Raw genomic sequence first — 17,200 nt, forward strand, 5'->3', positions numbered from 1 at the left:
GACGGGGCAGTGATATCATAAACCTGTTAATGTACGCATTCAAACACTTCTTCTTTTACCAGCTGTATTCACCTTGCAGGTGCATGTGGCTTTTATCCTGGATAAAGTGTTTAAGTCATGGATTTTTAAAGTTTAACGTCTTCATATGTGTCTAATCATATAGTTGACTTTTCATTCAGGAAGTATGACGCTGCGCTGTCAGTACGCTTGTCCATGTTTCTGAATGGTCGAATGCTCCAAATACCACCCCTTTCATGTGAACGCGCACCTAACTAGATAGGACACGGCTGGCTTGAGCGATCCACTTGACCCGCGTCGTAGTACCGTTTAGCGAGAGCGCGTATGTTTTGGATTAGGCCAACTGGCTAACTCAAACATATCCAGGTTAGGTTGAACCAGCTTCGTAGTATACCCCCCGGATCTCACCAAGAACAAAACAAAAAACAAGCTAGAATTAACACGAATGATTGATGAACTTTTGGACATTTAAATGTTTGGTGTGGGCCTCTAAAGTAGCGTCTGACGGAGCAGCAATGACAGGCTGTCACCACATTCTGCCCCATCCTATAGCAGAGGGCCTCACTCCAATCAGAGCATGTCAATCAAGTTCACCTGGAAGTTGACACTGTTGGATGTTCCTGCCCTGAGGCGATGGAGGTACAGGCACATACACGCATTTGAACGGAAATGCATGAGGGGTAGAGAGGGCGGTGGATGTCAACATGATGGGGAGCATGTCATGTAGGGGCAGAAAGAAATACAAACGCTGCATACTGGGGGAGGTGACGAGAGACTGTAACAGCATGTTGTCTTGCATCCCACAGGTATGAACTAGGGGTGTGATGCAAAGCTGTATTTATTTAACCAAAATATCAGTATTTGGATTTATTTAGGCAGTGGGCAGGGAGTAATGTGGAAGTTGTTCAAAGATGTTAATGGGAGGCGTGTGGCGCAGTGGAGTAGTGCGTTGGTGTTCGGATCAGGGTGTCACAGGTTTAAATCCCACTGCAGTCAGCATGTCGTTGTGTCCCTGGGCAAGACACTCCAACCCAAATTGCTCCTGTGGGGATTGCCCACAATGTTGAGTATGTACAGTAAGCCGCTTTGGATAAAAGCGTCTAACAAGTGAAATTTAATGTAATAGTGCTTAATTCTCTGGGAGAAAATGTGTTTGCTGCTTTCAGACTGCTCATAAATATGTGTACATTTAGTTTAGAATACAGAACATAATCAGTTACCGACCAACTTAAATTAATGAAATAATACAAACATTTAATATTACAACTAAACCAGGTAGTTTAAAAATATATAAACTCAAGTTTAAACATTTGAACATGAACCATTAAATACCTCCATGCAGAAGTCAAGAGATTAAGACTCTCCAAACCAGTTGCGTCGTTATGGTGCATTTTAGCCTGACAACGATGGTGTGAAGGAAGAATGACATGATGATAATGATAAAGCAACATTTTAAAATATGGGCAAAAAGGAATGCATATTAAGTGCGTTTTCATAAACTAGTCTTGAGTGATTTGGCTAAGTCAAGTAGAGGCTACATTTACTCATGTCTTTGGAAATATTTGTTAATTTGTTCTTTCATGTGAGTCTTCAACTCAGGACATCTGGTAAGACATTTACAGCTTTTTTGCAATTGAGGAAGTTAGATTGTTTTTCCACACATGCAATACTTCAAAAAGTTAAAGTAACCACGAAAAAGTATAAGAGAGTAAAAAAACGTAGGACAGTGACAGAGATAGAAATATATACATGGAGGGATGGAGTGTGTGTGTGTGTGTGTGTGTGTGTGTGTGTGTGTGTGTGTGTGTGTGTGTGTGTGTGTGTGTGTGTGTGTGTGTGTGTGTGTGTGTGTGTGTGTGTGTGTGTGTGTGTGTGTGTGTGTGTGTGTGTGTGTGTGGGACTAAGGTGTGGCTGACGTGTGTGTACACCTGGCCTGAGCGTTGAGGGGCTTTGCTCATGGAAACTGGGCTAACAAAGAAACGGGTAAACAAATGCAGATGGAAGAGTAGAGACAGGAGGATGAAGACGGATGAGTGCATAAAGAAAAGAACAAACAAACCATCCCATTTTTACTGCATGGACTACAGGGTGTGCTGTATTGTAAAGGGTTGTGATATGGAACAGGCAGGAGGGAGAGTCAAGTCAAAATACAGGGTGAAGGAAATAAAGAATGTGCATGATTAACCTATCATTAGGCAGGTATGAATGGAAAATCAGAATCAGATATTCTTAGATTTCACATGGACTGTTCATGGTTTTCCTGACCTGCAGATGGCTGACGATGCAGTACTGCTCCGGCCCGTTCAGGCCGCAGGTGGAGGTGGCGGAGAGGTTGACGGCTCGTCCAATCAGAAGGTTTCCTGTCGCAGGGTAACAGCTTCCCTCAGTGCAGCCGTGAGGGCCTGATGGGAGCTCCTGTCCAAATACACTGAGGCCTGGAAGGGAGAAACACAGGAGAAATTATTATTTGTTTTTGGACTTGTAACACTTAACATGTGACACAATTATGGTGAACACACAGTGAGAACATCTGATCTTAAAAAGTGATTTAATTAAAAAAATTAGTAATATTACGTTAAACTTCATTTGTTTCCAACTTACTTTATTCAAGGATATCAGAGAAATTATGAATCCAAAGTAAGTTTTACAAAATGTAGCTGGATTCATATGTGAAGAGTTTATCGCCGGCCACTAGAGGGCAGTGTCACTGCTGTCGCTGCCCGGTTATGCCGTGCTCTGACCCAGTAGTGCCGAGCGGCCATTTTAGTTCAAACATTGTTCATTCACTCCGCCTCGAGTTGAGACGTTCGTCCACTCATTCATGTAAGACTGTTTCCACTATTATATTATACTATATATATATTATACTATTATACTACTATACTCTGTTTCGTGGTATATATTTGTGTTGATTAAATTGCATGTATGTAATACTTTGTCAGCTTATCTTGCTGCATTACTCTGTTTCAGGGTGTCGTCATCCTTGTCAATAAATTACCGAAACTGACATTGAGGAGTGTGTTTCTTCATGACGACACCATGGTCGTTGTTGGATGCCCTGTCCCCGGCTGCGAGTTCAAATCCGATGACTTGTCTGAAGCACTCGTCATTGCTATATTGACGATTCATGGATGTAGCCACCAGCACGCAGCGCCTGTCATGGCCGCGCCAGCCCAGGCCCCAGCCCCTCACGGCCCGAGACTCGATGGGCCCAAAGTTGATGTGGAGGTGTCAATAGAGGAATGGAACGTGTTCATCCGCCGTTGGAAGGTATTCCGCGCCGGCTCAGGCATAGGGGACGCACAGGCCCCCTTCCAGCTGTTTCAGTGTGCTGGGCCTGTACTTGGAGACAGCCTGTTGAAAGCCGTCCCCGACGCCGCTTCCGGACCCTTGCCAGACCTGATCACCGTCATGCGTTCCCTAGCTGTCATCCCAGTTGCTACATGCGTCGTGCGCACCGAACTACTTCAGTTACGCCAGGAACGCGACGAGACATTCCGCGCATTCGCTGCCAGAGTGCGGGGTAAAGCAGAGACATGCGCATATAATGCGGTATGCGAGTGTGGTAAGGACGTGGACTATACCGACCACATTATCCGCGATGTGCTGCTCAATGGCATCTATGACTCGGACATACGCCGCGAGACGCTGGGGACAACTGACGTCCTGGTCAAGCCAGTTAACGACGTGATTGCACTTGTCGAGAACAAAGAGATGGCCCGTAACGCTCTTCCGTCGTCCTCCCTATCAGCCATGTCGTCATTCCGGCGCCTGAAGATGACTCCACAGGCGAGCCCCGCCCCGAGCCCTGCGGACGGGGCTAAACGTGCCTCGTGCCCGGAATGTAAGAGCGTCTTTAACGTCTTCACGGAGGGGCCTCGCGGGTGGAATCCTAAGCCTCACCAGGTGTGCATCGGCTGCTACAGGGCCCGCCGACGACAGAGGCGTCAACAGCCGTCATCCGACAGTCAACAGGCCGCCATGGGGTCGGAGCTGGTATCCCAGGTCTCGTCGGTGCAAGCTGGAGCCCGCCCTGGCCGACGTCGCGGGAGCCTTCGCCGCGCCCCTACGTCGCACGGCTGTGTCGACAGGCCTGCACCTATCAGACTCGAGCACCACATCTTCTCCAAGGGCGAATGGAGGCGAGCCAGGCTGAGAGACCACCCCCGGGCATTAATCACCATCTCGATGGACATGCCAGTCGGGCTGAGGAATGGCACCAGCAACCGGGGCTCGGCCGACGGAGCTCGAATATCCACCGTTGCGGACACTGGCGCGCAGTCGGACCTTTGGTCTCTGGAGGAGTTCCTGGCCTGCAGTTTCGCGCGGGACGACCTGCGACCCGTCAGCGTCAGCCTCAGCCTGTCGGCCGCCAACCGCTCCCCTATAGCCATCGAGGGAGTGTTCTTTGCTACGCTCTCGACGACCTGCAGCGGGGGGCGTACTACATCCTGCCGTTCCATGGTATACGTGAGCAGCTCAGTCCGGGCCATGTACCTCTCATACGAGTCGTAGCTCAACCTCGGCCTCTTGCCCGTTAACTTCCCGTCGGACGACGTTGCAGGGGGGCCCAAGGACAGGCGTAGCCCTGACACGGCTGACACGCCAGTCCAGCCCCTGTCCATCAATGCGACGAGGTCAACCAACGGCGGCTGCGTGGGGCCAAGTGACCCCCGGGACACCCAGTGCTCATGTCCTCAGCGCACGGTCCCCCCGGCGCGCCCCGCAGCACTGCCGTTCCCTTGTACTCCAGAGAACAATAACCGGATGAAAGGTTGGCTACTCGGGAGATATGCCTCGTCAACATTCAATACTTGCCCCCATCGGGCACTACCATGCATGGAGGGGCCACCTATCGAGATGCACGTGGACCCCGCAGCTACGCCTAAGACATGCCACACCGCGGCTACGGTGCCTCTACACTGGCAGCGGAGGGTTCACGATGACCTCCTGCGGGACGAAGCCCTTGGGTTCATTGAACGCGTGCCATACGGCGAGCCGGTGGCGTGGTGCCATCGTATGGTAGTCACTCGGAAGCACGACGGTTCCCCCCGCAGGACCGTGGACTTCTCCCCCCTCAACAAGTTCTGCCAACGTGAGACCTTCGCCACTGAGTCCCCGTTCCACCTCGCACGCCGCGTCCCGAAGGGCACCTGGAAGACCGTCACGGACGCCTGGAACGGCTACCACAGTGTTCCCCTGCGTGAGTCGGATCGCCACCTCACTACCTTCATCACGCCCTTCGGCCGTTGGCGCTACACCAGGGCACCACAGGGTTTCCTGTCGTCAGGGGATGGCTACAACCGTCGGTTTGATGCCGTCCTCTCGGACTATGAACGCAAGGAACGTTGTGTGGATGACACCATCCACTATGACACCGACCTGGAGCAACACTGGTGGAGGACCATCGACTTCCTGACGCGTGTCGGCCGGTCGGGCATCGTGTTGAATCCGGACAAGCTTCAGTTCGCGGAGAGGTACGTCGACTTCGCTGGATTCAGGGTGTCGGAATCTACCATCGAACCGCTCCCAAAATACTTGGACGCCATCCGGGACTTCCCCATCCCAGGCTCCACGACGGACATCAGGAGTTGGTTCGGCCTTGTCAACCAGGTGGCTAACTACGCCCAGTTGCGTGACACGATGGCTCCATTTAAGCCGTTCCTCAGCCCATGCTGTGCGTTCCTATGGTCCCCCGTTCTGGAGGAGGCCTTCCAGACGTCCAAGCAAGCCATAATGGAGGCCATCTGCGAGGGCGTGGAGATCTACGACATGCAGAAGGGTACCTTCCTCCGCCCTGACTGGTCCATGCGTGGCATTGGCTACTTCCTGCTCCAGCAACATTGTCACTGTGCCTCGGGCATACCGGACTGCTGTCCAGGAGGGTGGAGGATCACCCTCGCGGGCTCGCGTTTCCTGTCCCCTGCGGAGCAGCGCTATGCGGCCGTTGAGGGAGAGGCCCTAGCTGTGGCCTGGGGCCTGGAACAGACGCGGTACTTCACGCAGGGGTCCGACAACCTCGTCGTGGTCACCGAACATAAGCCGTTCAGTGTTTCCCCTGGGTTTACTGCCTTGGCAGGGTGCTGCTTGAAAAAAAATGTCGGCGCGCCCACATTTTTGTTATCCTCTGGAGCAGAGAGGAGCTGTGGATTATTGTTATTGATATCGTACAGTAACAAAGTATTTGTACATTAAAAAGTAATACAGTACAGTGTTACACTGGAGGCCGCTCCATCTCATCTGATCTCTGATATGAAAGCAATCGTGTTATACATGGGCGCGGGAGGGGGGATGCTGAGGGCGCTGCAGCACCCCCTAGCGGCAGGCAGGGGGTGCGGAGCTCCCCTGTCTGAATTATTATTTGACGGTTATTGCTGCTCCCGCTGTGCATAATCTGTGTAATATGTAGCCAATAAATTCCACATTGTTGGTAAAATGATATTTTGGCCTGCCCCGAATGTTTTTTCTGTAGCCCCGGACAATTCTACCTCAATAATATAATACATTAACCGTGCTTTACGTGAACCTCATCAAGACACTAGAAAGGACGGCAGGACTGTAATTTCCCGTGTTCAGTGAATGCAACAGAGGCAAGACACCAGACCAATCAGAGAGTTGGATGGAAATAAAAGTGTGCTTGTGTCATTCAAGCTCGCGGCTCTGTGTGTGTGCGGAAATAGCGCATTTAGTGTGTGTGAGAGAGGGAGAGAGAGAGAGGGACCGGTGCCAGCAGCAGGGACCGTGTTGTTAGCATCTGGTTAGCTAGCTGCACTAACGGACATACGGAGCTGTTTGTTCCACAACAAGCTGGAGGAGAGCTCTCCTCTCAGACTGAGAGGCTCAGGTGAGCTAAAGGACTCTCTGAGTGTTTAGATAGTTAACTTTAGTCTAAGTTATCTCAATGGGTCTCAAACGGTTTGGTCAAAAATTATTCAAAAGATTATTTCCGCGGCACACCTTCATATGATCATTATAGTTATAAAAAAAATAAGAGAATAAAGGAAAAACAATTATGAAATACTATATGGCAGTAAAACAAGAATACAGTTTGAAAGGGGAGTGATTTGTAAAATATCCATAAAGAAAAAGAACATCTGCTTACAGTTGTGTTTCATCTGGGTGTTGAGAGATGTATCCATAGATCTCTTAATGTTGCTCTCAAAGTGCACCAGATTGATGCTTTTAACTTCAATATTTAAAAAAAATCTTCCCGGGGGAGCATCCCCCCGGACCCCCCTAGAGAAGGTGAGGTCCGCTCCCCACTCGTAAAAAAATAGCACTTTACCCCTGCCTATATGCCGTGAGCTGATTATCGAGCCTTCATTGTAACAGTCGCGGGTTTACTGTGTGTTTGCGTGTGGGGAGTTTTTTTGTGCGTGCTCTATAGTGCCCGTAATAGTGTTCACTGGAGTCCAGCACCTCAGCACCCCCACTCAAAATACCTTCCCGCGCCTCTGTGTTATGATCATATTGAGCTATTGGTGTGAGTCTAACATTAAACGAGCAGTCTGCTTGTCATACATTGCTGACGATACATTTTTAGAGGCAATTTGTTGAGTCACTGCCGCTAAATGCCGGTAGCATTAAGCTAGCAAGTCCTGCATTTGCCTCACATCAACAGGTTTAGACAGAACATCCAAATATCCTGAGCTAATTTACTGAATAAACCAACTCACATCTCAATACTGTAGTTCAAAACCGCGGTAGCTGCTCCATCTGTGAGCTATTTTTAGAATGGGCACGCTACCTTCGTTGTCGCGTTCGCGCGCGTCCACCTGGGCAGGCTGTGTGTGTCCTTCTCCCGTGACGATAACGGCTTGCGGTTAAAAAATAATAATAAACGAATTTGAAACTTGGGGGGGGACATAAACGGGCAGACAGCAGAGCTCGGGGCAATAAAGCAGATTTGTTTGACTTTTTTACACTTTGTTGTTCTCCTCCTTTCCTCGCCTCTTGTCTCTGATTGTGAGCGTGAGTGTGTGCATTCGTGTGTGTGTGTGAGCCCCGCCCTTCAGAAACAGAGCGGAGGGAGAATGTCAATACGCAAATCAGTGGACACTCAAACATGAACACATTGGATAAATAACATGGCGTTTAGTTTATTTAATAAAAGTGCACATGTTCAATGTGAAAAGTGACCGTAGATAGATTACTTCAGTTGAAATTTGGTGCTATATATATATATTTGTTTTAAATAAAAAACTGAATTTCAGGCAGGGCGCGGCGCTCCTTTGGCAGGGCGCAGCGCCCCGCCAAGACAATGGTAGGGGAAACACTGCCGTTGGTGAAAATCTTTGGCGACCGTATGCTGGATGAGATCACAAACTCGAGTCTGTTTAGACTCAAGCAGCGCACCCTCCCATGGCGCTTCGAAATTGTGCATCTGCCTGGCAAGAGCAACTATGCCGCTGATGCCACGTCGAGGCATCCTTCCCCCTCGGGTTCAGCTAACGGCCTCTCATTGGGGCTGCCGAGCAGGCCTGACGCCGTGGAGTCAGCACTCATGGCCTCCATCCGCGACGACGCACGGGAGCTCGGAGCCGTCTCTTGGCCCCTCCTCGCACGGGAAACAGCGGCTGATGGATGCCTCGGCCACCTCCTCCAACTCATCGAGCAGGAGGGTGGGATTGACGTTAACGACCCTGCCCTGGCGAGTCTGTCATCGGTCTGTGAGTCCGTCTACGCCCAGGACGGCGTCCTGCTCTATCGGGACCGCGTCGTGGTTCCCCCGTCCCTCCGTGGGAGGGTCCTTTGGCATCTCCATGCCGCTCACCAGGGGACCTCAGCTATGGGGCAGCATGCCCGAGCCATAGTTTACTGGCCCGGGATGTCCGGGGACATTCAGGCCACCAGGGACGGGTGTGCAGACTGCAACCGCAATGCTCCGTAACAGGCGGCTACACCCCCCCGGCCGTCCTCACCCCCGTCCACGCCATTCGAGGCGGTGTTTGCTGACTTCTTCGACTATGGGGGCCGTCACTACCTAGTTGTCGGGGATCGGCTCTCAGGATGGGTAGAGGTCCTGAGCTCTACGGCGGGTAATGCCCTGGCGGGCTCAGCTGGCCTGGTCCAACACCTCCGGTCTTTCTTCACCACCTTCGGCGTACCGGAGGAGCTCTCGAGCGACGGTGGTCCGGAAATCAAGGCGAGCCACACTGAGGACTTCCTCTGCTGGATACGGGATTTAGACCGTTAACCTATTCCGGCCCATAGCTTTCCGGTCTGGGGGGGATGAAGAGTTTATCGCCGGCCACTAGAGGGCAGTGTCACTGCTGTCGCTGCCCGGTTATGCCGTGCTCTGACCCGGTAGTGCCGAGCGGCCATTTTAGTTCAAACATTGTTCATTCACTCCGCCTCGAGTTGAGACGTTCGTCCACTCATTCATGTAAGACTGTTTCCACTATTATATTATACTATATATATATTATACTATTATACTACTATACTTTCGTGGTATATATTTGTGTTGATTAAATTGCATGGATGTAATACTTTGTCAGCTTATCTTGCTGCATTACTCTGTTTCAGGGTGTCGTCATCAATAAATTACCGAAACTGACATTGAGGAGTGTGTTTCTTCAATATGGTCATATATCCAATATTGGACGCAAAACAAGTGTATGCTCCAAAGACACAGTGCTACTGTATGTTTTCACTTACTTAATGCCTGATTCGGAGGTTGAAGTTGATTGGGAATTAAGTCATGTGATTGGACTTATATTACATATATTATAAGAGTGGCTATTACTCCCGTAGGAATATCTACAGTTTTAAGGTTTATGTTTGTTGCTTTGGATAAAGGCGTTTGCTAAACGTAACGTAATGTAATGTTCAAGAGTTGGTGTCAAAGATGTGCGTTGTTCACTTCATTTTAATCCATGTTTTAAAAAATATTTTGCATTATTTTCCTATTGGTTAAGTGTGGCAAATCGCTAATTTAACACTGTTCAATTGTAGCTTGGCATTTTCCCACATGATGAAACAGTATGGCTTGAGTAGTAACAGACGATTGTGTCGTTTTTAGTTCAAAACTAAAACCACTAAAAGCAAATTGTAAGGAATGTGTTCATCTGCTCTAATGAATGCTCCAATTGTTAGCATGGCCAGCTAACTTCTTACCTACAGTGGAAACCGAGCTTTATTTCCAAGAAAAAGAAGCACAATATATTTGACTAACTTGACATTTTTTTACACATCAACATCCTAGTACGGGGGAAATTAATTGGAGCTTAAGAAATAAGTTGTGTCTACATGGCAACCCATGGCAAATACCTCACCGAGCGCACTAAGACACGCATCTACCAATGTTGCGTGGTCAGCGTCCTGCTGTATGGTTCCGAGGCGTGGTCAACTTACGCGCGGCACGAAAGAGAGCTAAATGCTTTTCACATGCGGTGCCTGCGCAACATCCTCGGGATCACATGGCGGGACAAGGTCACGAACGAGGCGGTGCTGGCACGTACGGGCAGCAAGTCAATGCTTCAAACACTGAAGGTCAGGAGGCTGCGGTGGCTTGGTCACCTTCGCAGAATGCCAGATGGCTGCCTGCCAAAAGACATCTTATACAGCGAGCTGAGCGCTGGTTCCAGAGGCAGAGGACGACCACTGCTGCACTTCAAGGATGTCGTAAAACGTGACATGAAGGCCCTGGACATTGCGACGGATAACTGGGAGAGGCTGGCGGAGGACCGGACGAAGTGGCGCCAGCAGCTGCGCGAAGGTGGTGACAGACTTGACAAAGACTGGATTCGTGGACTTGCTCAAAAACGTGGACATACTGTATCTCTGATTGCACTGTACAATCTCTTGTAGATTTTTCTTGCCAATAACATGGCAACCCTCAATTTACAAAACTTTGTGAAAACTGTCACGAGACTTGCTGCTCATTACCCATGTCGTCCATCAATCCATTTGACACTGTATTATGACAACTTGAATGAGTTTGCAAGCAAACATAACAATAGTTACTAGTAAAGCACTGCAACACTTGTAAGCTATGAAGACATGAAATGACAGTTTAGCACATCATTTTCACTTTTTGCTATTCATATTCAAGCCTGTTTACCAGCACGCGCCACTATGCAACAAGAGCTAATAAGGCTGTGGCTCAGTGGATAGAGTGCTGTACTTCGAATCAGGGGGTAGCAAGTTTGAATCCCACTGCAGTCAGCATGTCGTTGTGTCCCTGGGCAAGACATTTCACCCCAAATGGCTTCTGTGGGGATTGTCCACAGTACTGAATATATGAAAGTCGCTTTGGATAAAAGCATCTAACAAATGACATGTAATGTAATGTGTTAAACTGTCTTAATGATAAATGAACCGGGCAACACTACAAGCTTATTGGAGATGTCATATATTGGCATAAAGTCAAATCAGTAATAAGAACATGCCAAATATGTGTTAAAGGTCCTTTGTAGTGAACAATTACACCTTTGTCCACAGTTGTAGAAAAGTTAAGCTTGATGGTAATAAAGGCCTTTTAAAGTCCTTCACCCTTGGTATGCTTTATGTTTGGAGGATTACCTGTGGTTGTCTGGAGGTCATGAAGATCTTGTAGATGTTTCTGTGTTAGGATGACACATCATTGTTTTGGCTCAAGTGATCATTTTGTAAGCTATTTTTATATTTAGTCTTAGCCCTGTGTCAAATGTCCTTGTCCTAGCTTTTATCTTATTTAGTCAACCATATCCTGTGGAGGTTGATTAAAGGTCTAGGCATTTCCTAAGTCAATAACTTTTTTTGTAACGCTCAACATTTTTATGGGCCAAACAAAAAGTCTATAAATTCTCTACTATTCAACTTACATGTATGTCTCTTACATAGGGACAGTGTGAAATCAATATTTCCCTCCTAACATATTAAAACTGTTTTCTAAATGTATGCTCCTTGTGATGATCACCTAATTGTATGCAACACAGCCGAAACAAGAGGCAAGACAAATAACTCTATTGTGGTGTTTGTGCCAGGACATCTCTACCTGCTAACTCTGCAGTATTAACGTTAATCTTCCACTGCCTTACACAACCCCACAGCATGAACAGAAGCATCGCAAATTATTCATATCAAGATCTCTGCGTGATTTAACTTGACACAGCCTGACATCCCAGAAGGTAATTGCTTTAATGGACTAAGAAGCAACAAATTAACTATAACTCTTTCAAACGTTCTGGTCCTGTTCCCTCCAACTGTCTCCCTCTCTGTGTAAACTCTCTCTCTGCATCACTGACTCTCAATAACAGGCCTTATCAGGCATATGTGAGAGAGACCCAGCAAGAGTCAGGGGGGCAGAAGGAGACAATGGGTTAAATATGGCAAAGCAAAATTGAAAGATGGGCAGAAAAACGATGTGGGCGAACCAAGCCCCCAGGAAGTGAGGCAGGGTTGAAGAAAATGTTCGTAATGGCCCAACGATACTTCTGTGATAGTCACATTATGCCAAGTGATTCACACTGGGGAAAAGACTGTGTTAGGGCTTTCTAATCTTCAAATCACTGTATGATATATTTTTTAAGGTAAACCAGGAGATGCCTAGATTATTTTATAAATCTCATATAACAATAATAAATAAACATTTAAAAGTCATTACTTTAAAATAGTGGTACAGGTTTGTACTGATTAAAAAGATGTAGACTGAAGCCTACGCACCAACCCTTTTAAAAATATCTTAAATCTTAAGATTTTGTCTATGAAAACACAAGAAAGAAGCAAAATATATGTACAATATATTATATATGCTCCAAAGCCCGTAACAAAAAGTCATGAACACATTAGTGCTCAAACCTCCGTTGTATATTTCTTTACATTATTTGTTCTATTCATTTCCTTTTCAGAACTGTTTCACTAATTTGTTCATTTGACTGCTCCAGATCATTTGCATTTGTTCTGATTTTCTATATGGATATTTTATAGCTCTGTTTTGTAGCAGAACATTTTGATTTGTGATTGTGTTGTCCACACAATCGGTAATATACAGTATGTCCTTATAGAAGAACGGTAATAATGAATGAATTTAGCTTGCGAATATTTTTTCTATTGTGCAATATTGCAATTGATTTTTGTCTTTCAATTATTTATCTGTGGTTTCCAGCTGCTGTAAAACCTCTAGAAATGTATGTTCATTAACTCCTTCTATTATGAATTCTACAAAACTCGCTTTATATGGCCTGTCTCTAGTGTTGTAGAGAGGATGTGGTCATATGTGATTGGGCCAGTGGCGAACCGTCAGGGCCTTAAAGGTATTCAGAGAATACCCTGGAACACTCAGATAAAACAAACAAAAAATAGATTTAATTATATAAATAAAATGTAAAAAAATGTAATATTACAGTGTTACGTTGATTTGTTTGTCCTTCTCGGACCATGCACTACGCTTTTCAGAGGTTTTGTGTTAGAAAAGAAAGCAACCAATCAGATCTTGTTCTGGGTCCCTGAGTAGAATATCCTTCAACCAAGGTATTCTATATCCTTGATGGGGGGAATTACAGAAGGTCCAGTTGTGATAGACACTGTTCGCCACTGGATTGGACAGTGTACGAACCATGTGACACTAAAAGACTTCTATGCCTCCATGGAAAAACATGAGGCTTCATAATGAGCAGAAAGAGAGTGATGGGGGGTAAGAGATGTTGAGAGAGATATCTGAGGGTCTTTCAGCTTGTTGATTTACAGGAAACAACAGAGCAGCAACAGGTTGAGGCATGCTGGGAAAGGCATGTCCGCTTTGGGCTGGAATCATAAGCAGCCTCTGCATTTCAAAAAGCTACAGATCTGAGTTAAACAGAGGAGTGTTTGTCAGGTACATTAGCAGCTTTGGACCCCTCCTATACAAGGAGTGGTGGATATTAAAGTGGAAAGATCAGTCAATAAGAGCTGCCTGTATTTAGAGTGATCTTTTAATGATTTGATGTGATTGTGGCAAGTGGGATAGCATTCTGCTTTCTAAACACTGGTTTTAGACCCCATTTAAGTTTTCAAAAAAGTCTTCCGTTCACACGCATTCGGCTCAATTAACGTGTCCGTTCACACGAGACCGCTGGAAACGGTGGAAATGCTGCAGTACATATGCTGGGCTTGTAAGTGGCGCACCAAACAAAATACACCAAAAGCAGCGAAGAAGACCCCGGAGCATGGTTGCTATGGTTGCCCTTCTGTTTATTCTCCACGGTGGACGGCGTGTGCTCCCGCTGTAAATCTCTCCGGTAGTCCACCAGCAGATGAAAAACACCCACCTCTCCGCCTCTTCCAAGGGACGAGGGGACCGTGCGGCAGTTTCCGTAAAAAAAAAAAAGTTCACCGGTCAACATGTCCGTTAAAGTTTAAATCTTCCGGACAAAATTATAAAAGTGCCGGTCAGAGTAGGCATGGGCGGTATCATTTTTTTCATACCGTCATACCTTGCTGACATCATACCGTGGTATACGGTATATGACGGTATCAGTCCCAATTTAAGGGGTAATTTCTCCCCCCCAAAAATGTTTTACTCACTATATCAACAGCCCCACCAAAAATATTTTCCACCAGCCGCCACTGACGGTATGACTTGGGTCGACTTGAGTGAGGTGGCGTTCGGCGGCAAATAGATGTTTCGAACGGTATATTATATGTTCGGTGTAAAATGCAGCCCGAGCCGGTAGACGCTCGCAAAGTGCCGCGACGTGCGCGCAAGTGCTTAACAAGGGCTGCATACATGACACATTGTGCAAATGGCACATTTTGAGATCGGATACAGGACGCGTTTGTAGATGTCCGACGTTGTTTCCATAGTGAGCTAAGTTAACAATATATCATCATACATAAACATTTTCCGGGAGTAAATACTTGACTTATTGAATAAAGTTTGCTATATTCACTAACTAGTTTGGCAATATTATTCCGTGCATGTGTTAAAAACCTTATTTCCATTTGATTCATTGGATTACTCGCGTGAATGTTTAGCACGTAAATGCTTTCGTTTTTAAAACCGTCCGACTTCGACTACAAAACCATCAACCAGTTGCATAGGATTAAAAAATGTCAACACTCACTCACCCCGTCTTAAACATTCCCAAAGAAGTGCCTCTGTCTCTCGTGGTCTGCTGGATGAAGTCACTGGCGACGAGTAAACCCAAAATAGTCCCAAACAGGAGCAGAGGCATTTTTCTTTTTTACTAGTTGTCCGAGTTCGGGGCCGGCAAATGCTGCCGCCATCTTGCTCAGCTCAGCTCTGTGCTGAGCTCTGAGAGCGGGAAAGACGGACTGCCCTCCCCTGCCCTCTGCTGGCGCGTGCTGTGCATTACAACCAATGTCGTCCCTATCAAAACTCCGTGTCAGTGTAATAGAATGAAACGCATCTGTGATCTGGCGCACAGTCTGTGACGTCACGGTATTGAAAATCATACCGACGGTATTTCGAAATACCCTGGTATACCGTAATACCGTCATACCGCCCAAGCCTAGGTCAGAGGTCTTCTTTGTTATTTATTGAGCTTTAAAGACCCTGTGAAGTGTGCACCTGTGCATGATCTGTTATGCTAATACGTATAGTAATGAGCAAAATTGTCCATTGGAACCCATATCAAAGGATGTTGGAAGAGCAACGAATTTGACGAGTTTTGAATTTGCCGGGGAAATCTGCAGTCGACCTTCGCCTTCGTGGGCGTGGCTTGCGATCTACTGCGTGACGTCACGAGATGGACGCCGCCGCACTGTTTACATTCACCACTGTTCGTTTTTTCTCTTTTTCAAAGTCGAATTTCTCAACGTTTTTGAGCTAGTATTTTCCTGGAAAGTGTGTCGGAGTCGACTGGAAGTGATTGCCAATCGAGAAAACCTTACAATGGAGGCGACAGTGAAGAAAGAGGGATGAAAAACACAGGGGAAACGATGCATTGCCGCTGGCTGTAGTAATGTCAAGTCTGCCGAAGTGGCGATGTTTCTGTTCCCAAAAGATGAAGGTGAGCCTGGCTGGTGTCATTGTTTCGTAGATTCTTTGATTGATCATGATAGATAAAGGCCACTGGTCGATTCGAGAGAGAGAGAAAGAGAGACTGAGAGAGTTACAGGGTTGTCGTTAGCATCTGGTGCTAGCTCGGAGCTAACGGAGATTAGCTGTTTCAACAATAAGGAGAGGGAGAGTGCTCTCCTGTGGGACTGAGAGAGATAACGTCAGCTCAGGGAGGTAAACTGTAGCCTAAGTTATCTCAGTGGGTTTGGTCATCTATGTAAACAAATATTTCCATCTATGTAATATTAGTTGTATAAAATAGGTTAAGAAATCCTTCCAATGTTTTTTGATTATTGAAATATATGTTTCATATGAGTGTTGAGAGCTGTATCCATAAATCTCTTAATGTTGCCCTCAAAGTGGACCAAATTGATCACTTTCCTCATCTATCCTGTCCGAAAAGCTGTCCAAATCAATCATTTCTCTCACACTAGTATCACTTTCCAAAGTCTCCGCCATGTTTACAATCGCAACTGGGTACATCTTGTGACGTCACAGCCACTATCGTCTGCAACTTCCGTTAGGCTCAGACGGCAAAATTAATAATTCATTAATTCATTAATTATTAATTATTAAAAATTATTTTAGCCATGAACAGGCACAATGATATGTAAGGAATGAAACTGCCATTTCATTTTGGTGCAAAAACATGCACTTCACTGGGTCTTTAAAACAAATTGATAACGACTCTATATAATAATAATATAATAATAATAAACGGAGCCTCTCTTTTCCTCCCCTTCTTCTGACAGCCCAGCAGCTGATCTCTGAGCAGGAGACGTGGGAAGAGATAGATGTGGGGAGACGGAGGCGGGGCTATTTCATCGTTATCAGAAAACGTTCCGTTTGCGTTCCGTTAGCAGATCTATCCACCTTTGGACCCGTTATCGTTTGCGGGGTTCGTTTCTATCGTTTAGTTACGGCCTGGTTTGAAAGAAAGGGCTATGGTTTTGAAATGCTCCCGATTTCTGAGGTCTCAAGGTTGGCAAGTATGACACACACACAAACACACACACACACACACACACACACACACACACACACACACACACACACACACACACACACACACACACACACACACACACACACCATGTATACATCACTTTAGGGGACATTACATTGACTTACATGCATTTCCTGGAGACTTATCCTAACCTTAACCATAACCAACGCATGCCTAACCCTTAACCTTAC

The 17,200-nt window shown here is 46.6% G+C and overlaps 2 protein-coding genes across 5 annotated transcripts in view; one reads left to right on the forward strand and one right to left on the reverse strand.

The window, feature by feature from the left end:
* lamb2l (laminin, beta 2-like) overlaps nucleotides 1-17,200 on the reverse strand; it is an 82,915-nt gene that overhangs the window by 37,024 nt on the left and 28,691 nt on the right. For 2 of the 4 annotated variants that reach the window (XM_079678959.1, XM_079678960.1), the window contains exon 3: nucleotides 2,284-2,453. In XM_079678959.1, coding sequence (XP_079535085.1) covers nucleotides 2,284-2,453 — 170 coding nt within the window. Of the gene's footprint in view, nucleotides 1-2,283; nucleotides 2,454-7,694; nucleotides 7,985-17,200 lie in introns of those variants that run through there. The other 2 variants (XM_079678962.1, XM_079678961.1) reach the window with 2 other exon arrangements.
* On the forward strand, nucleotides 2,692-4,533 carry LOC307037208 (uncharacterized protein; the record flags this gene model as incomplete). Its single annotated transcript, XM_079677985.1, has 2 exons — nucleotides 2,692-2,841; nucleotides 2,989-4,533. The coding sequence occupies exon 2, from the start codon at nucleotides 3,058-3,060 to the stop codon at nucleotides 4,531-4,533; it is 1,476 nt and encodes a 491-aa protein (XP_079534111.1). The 5' UTR covers nucleotides 2,692-2,841; nucleotides 2,989-3,057.

Source organism: Notothenia rossii, assembly GCF_949606895.1.
Source record: "Notothenia rossii genome assembly, chromosome: 4".
Classification (NCBI taxonomy): domain Eukaryota; kingdom Metazoa; phylum Chordata; class Actinopteri; order Perciformes; family Nototheniidae; genus Notothenia; species Notothenia rossii.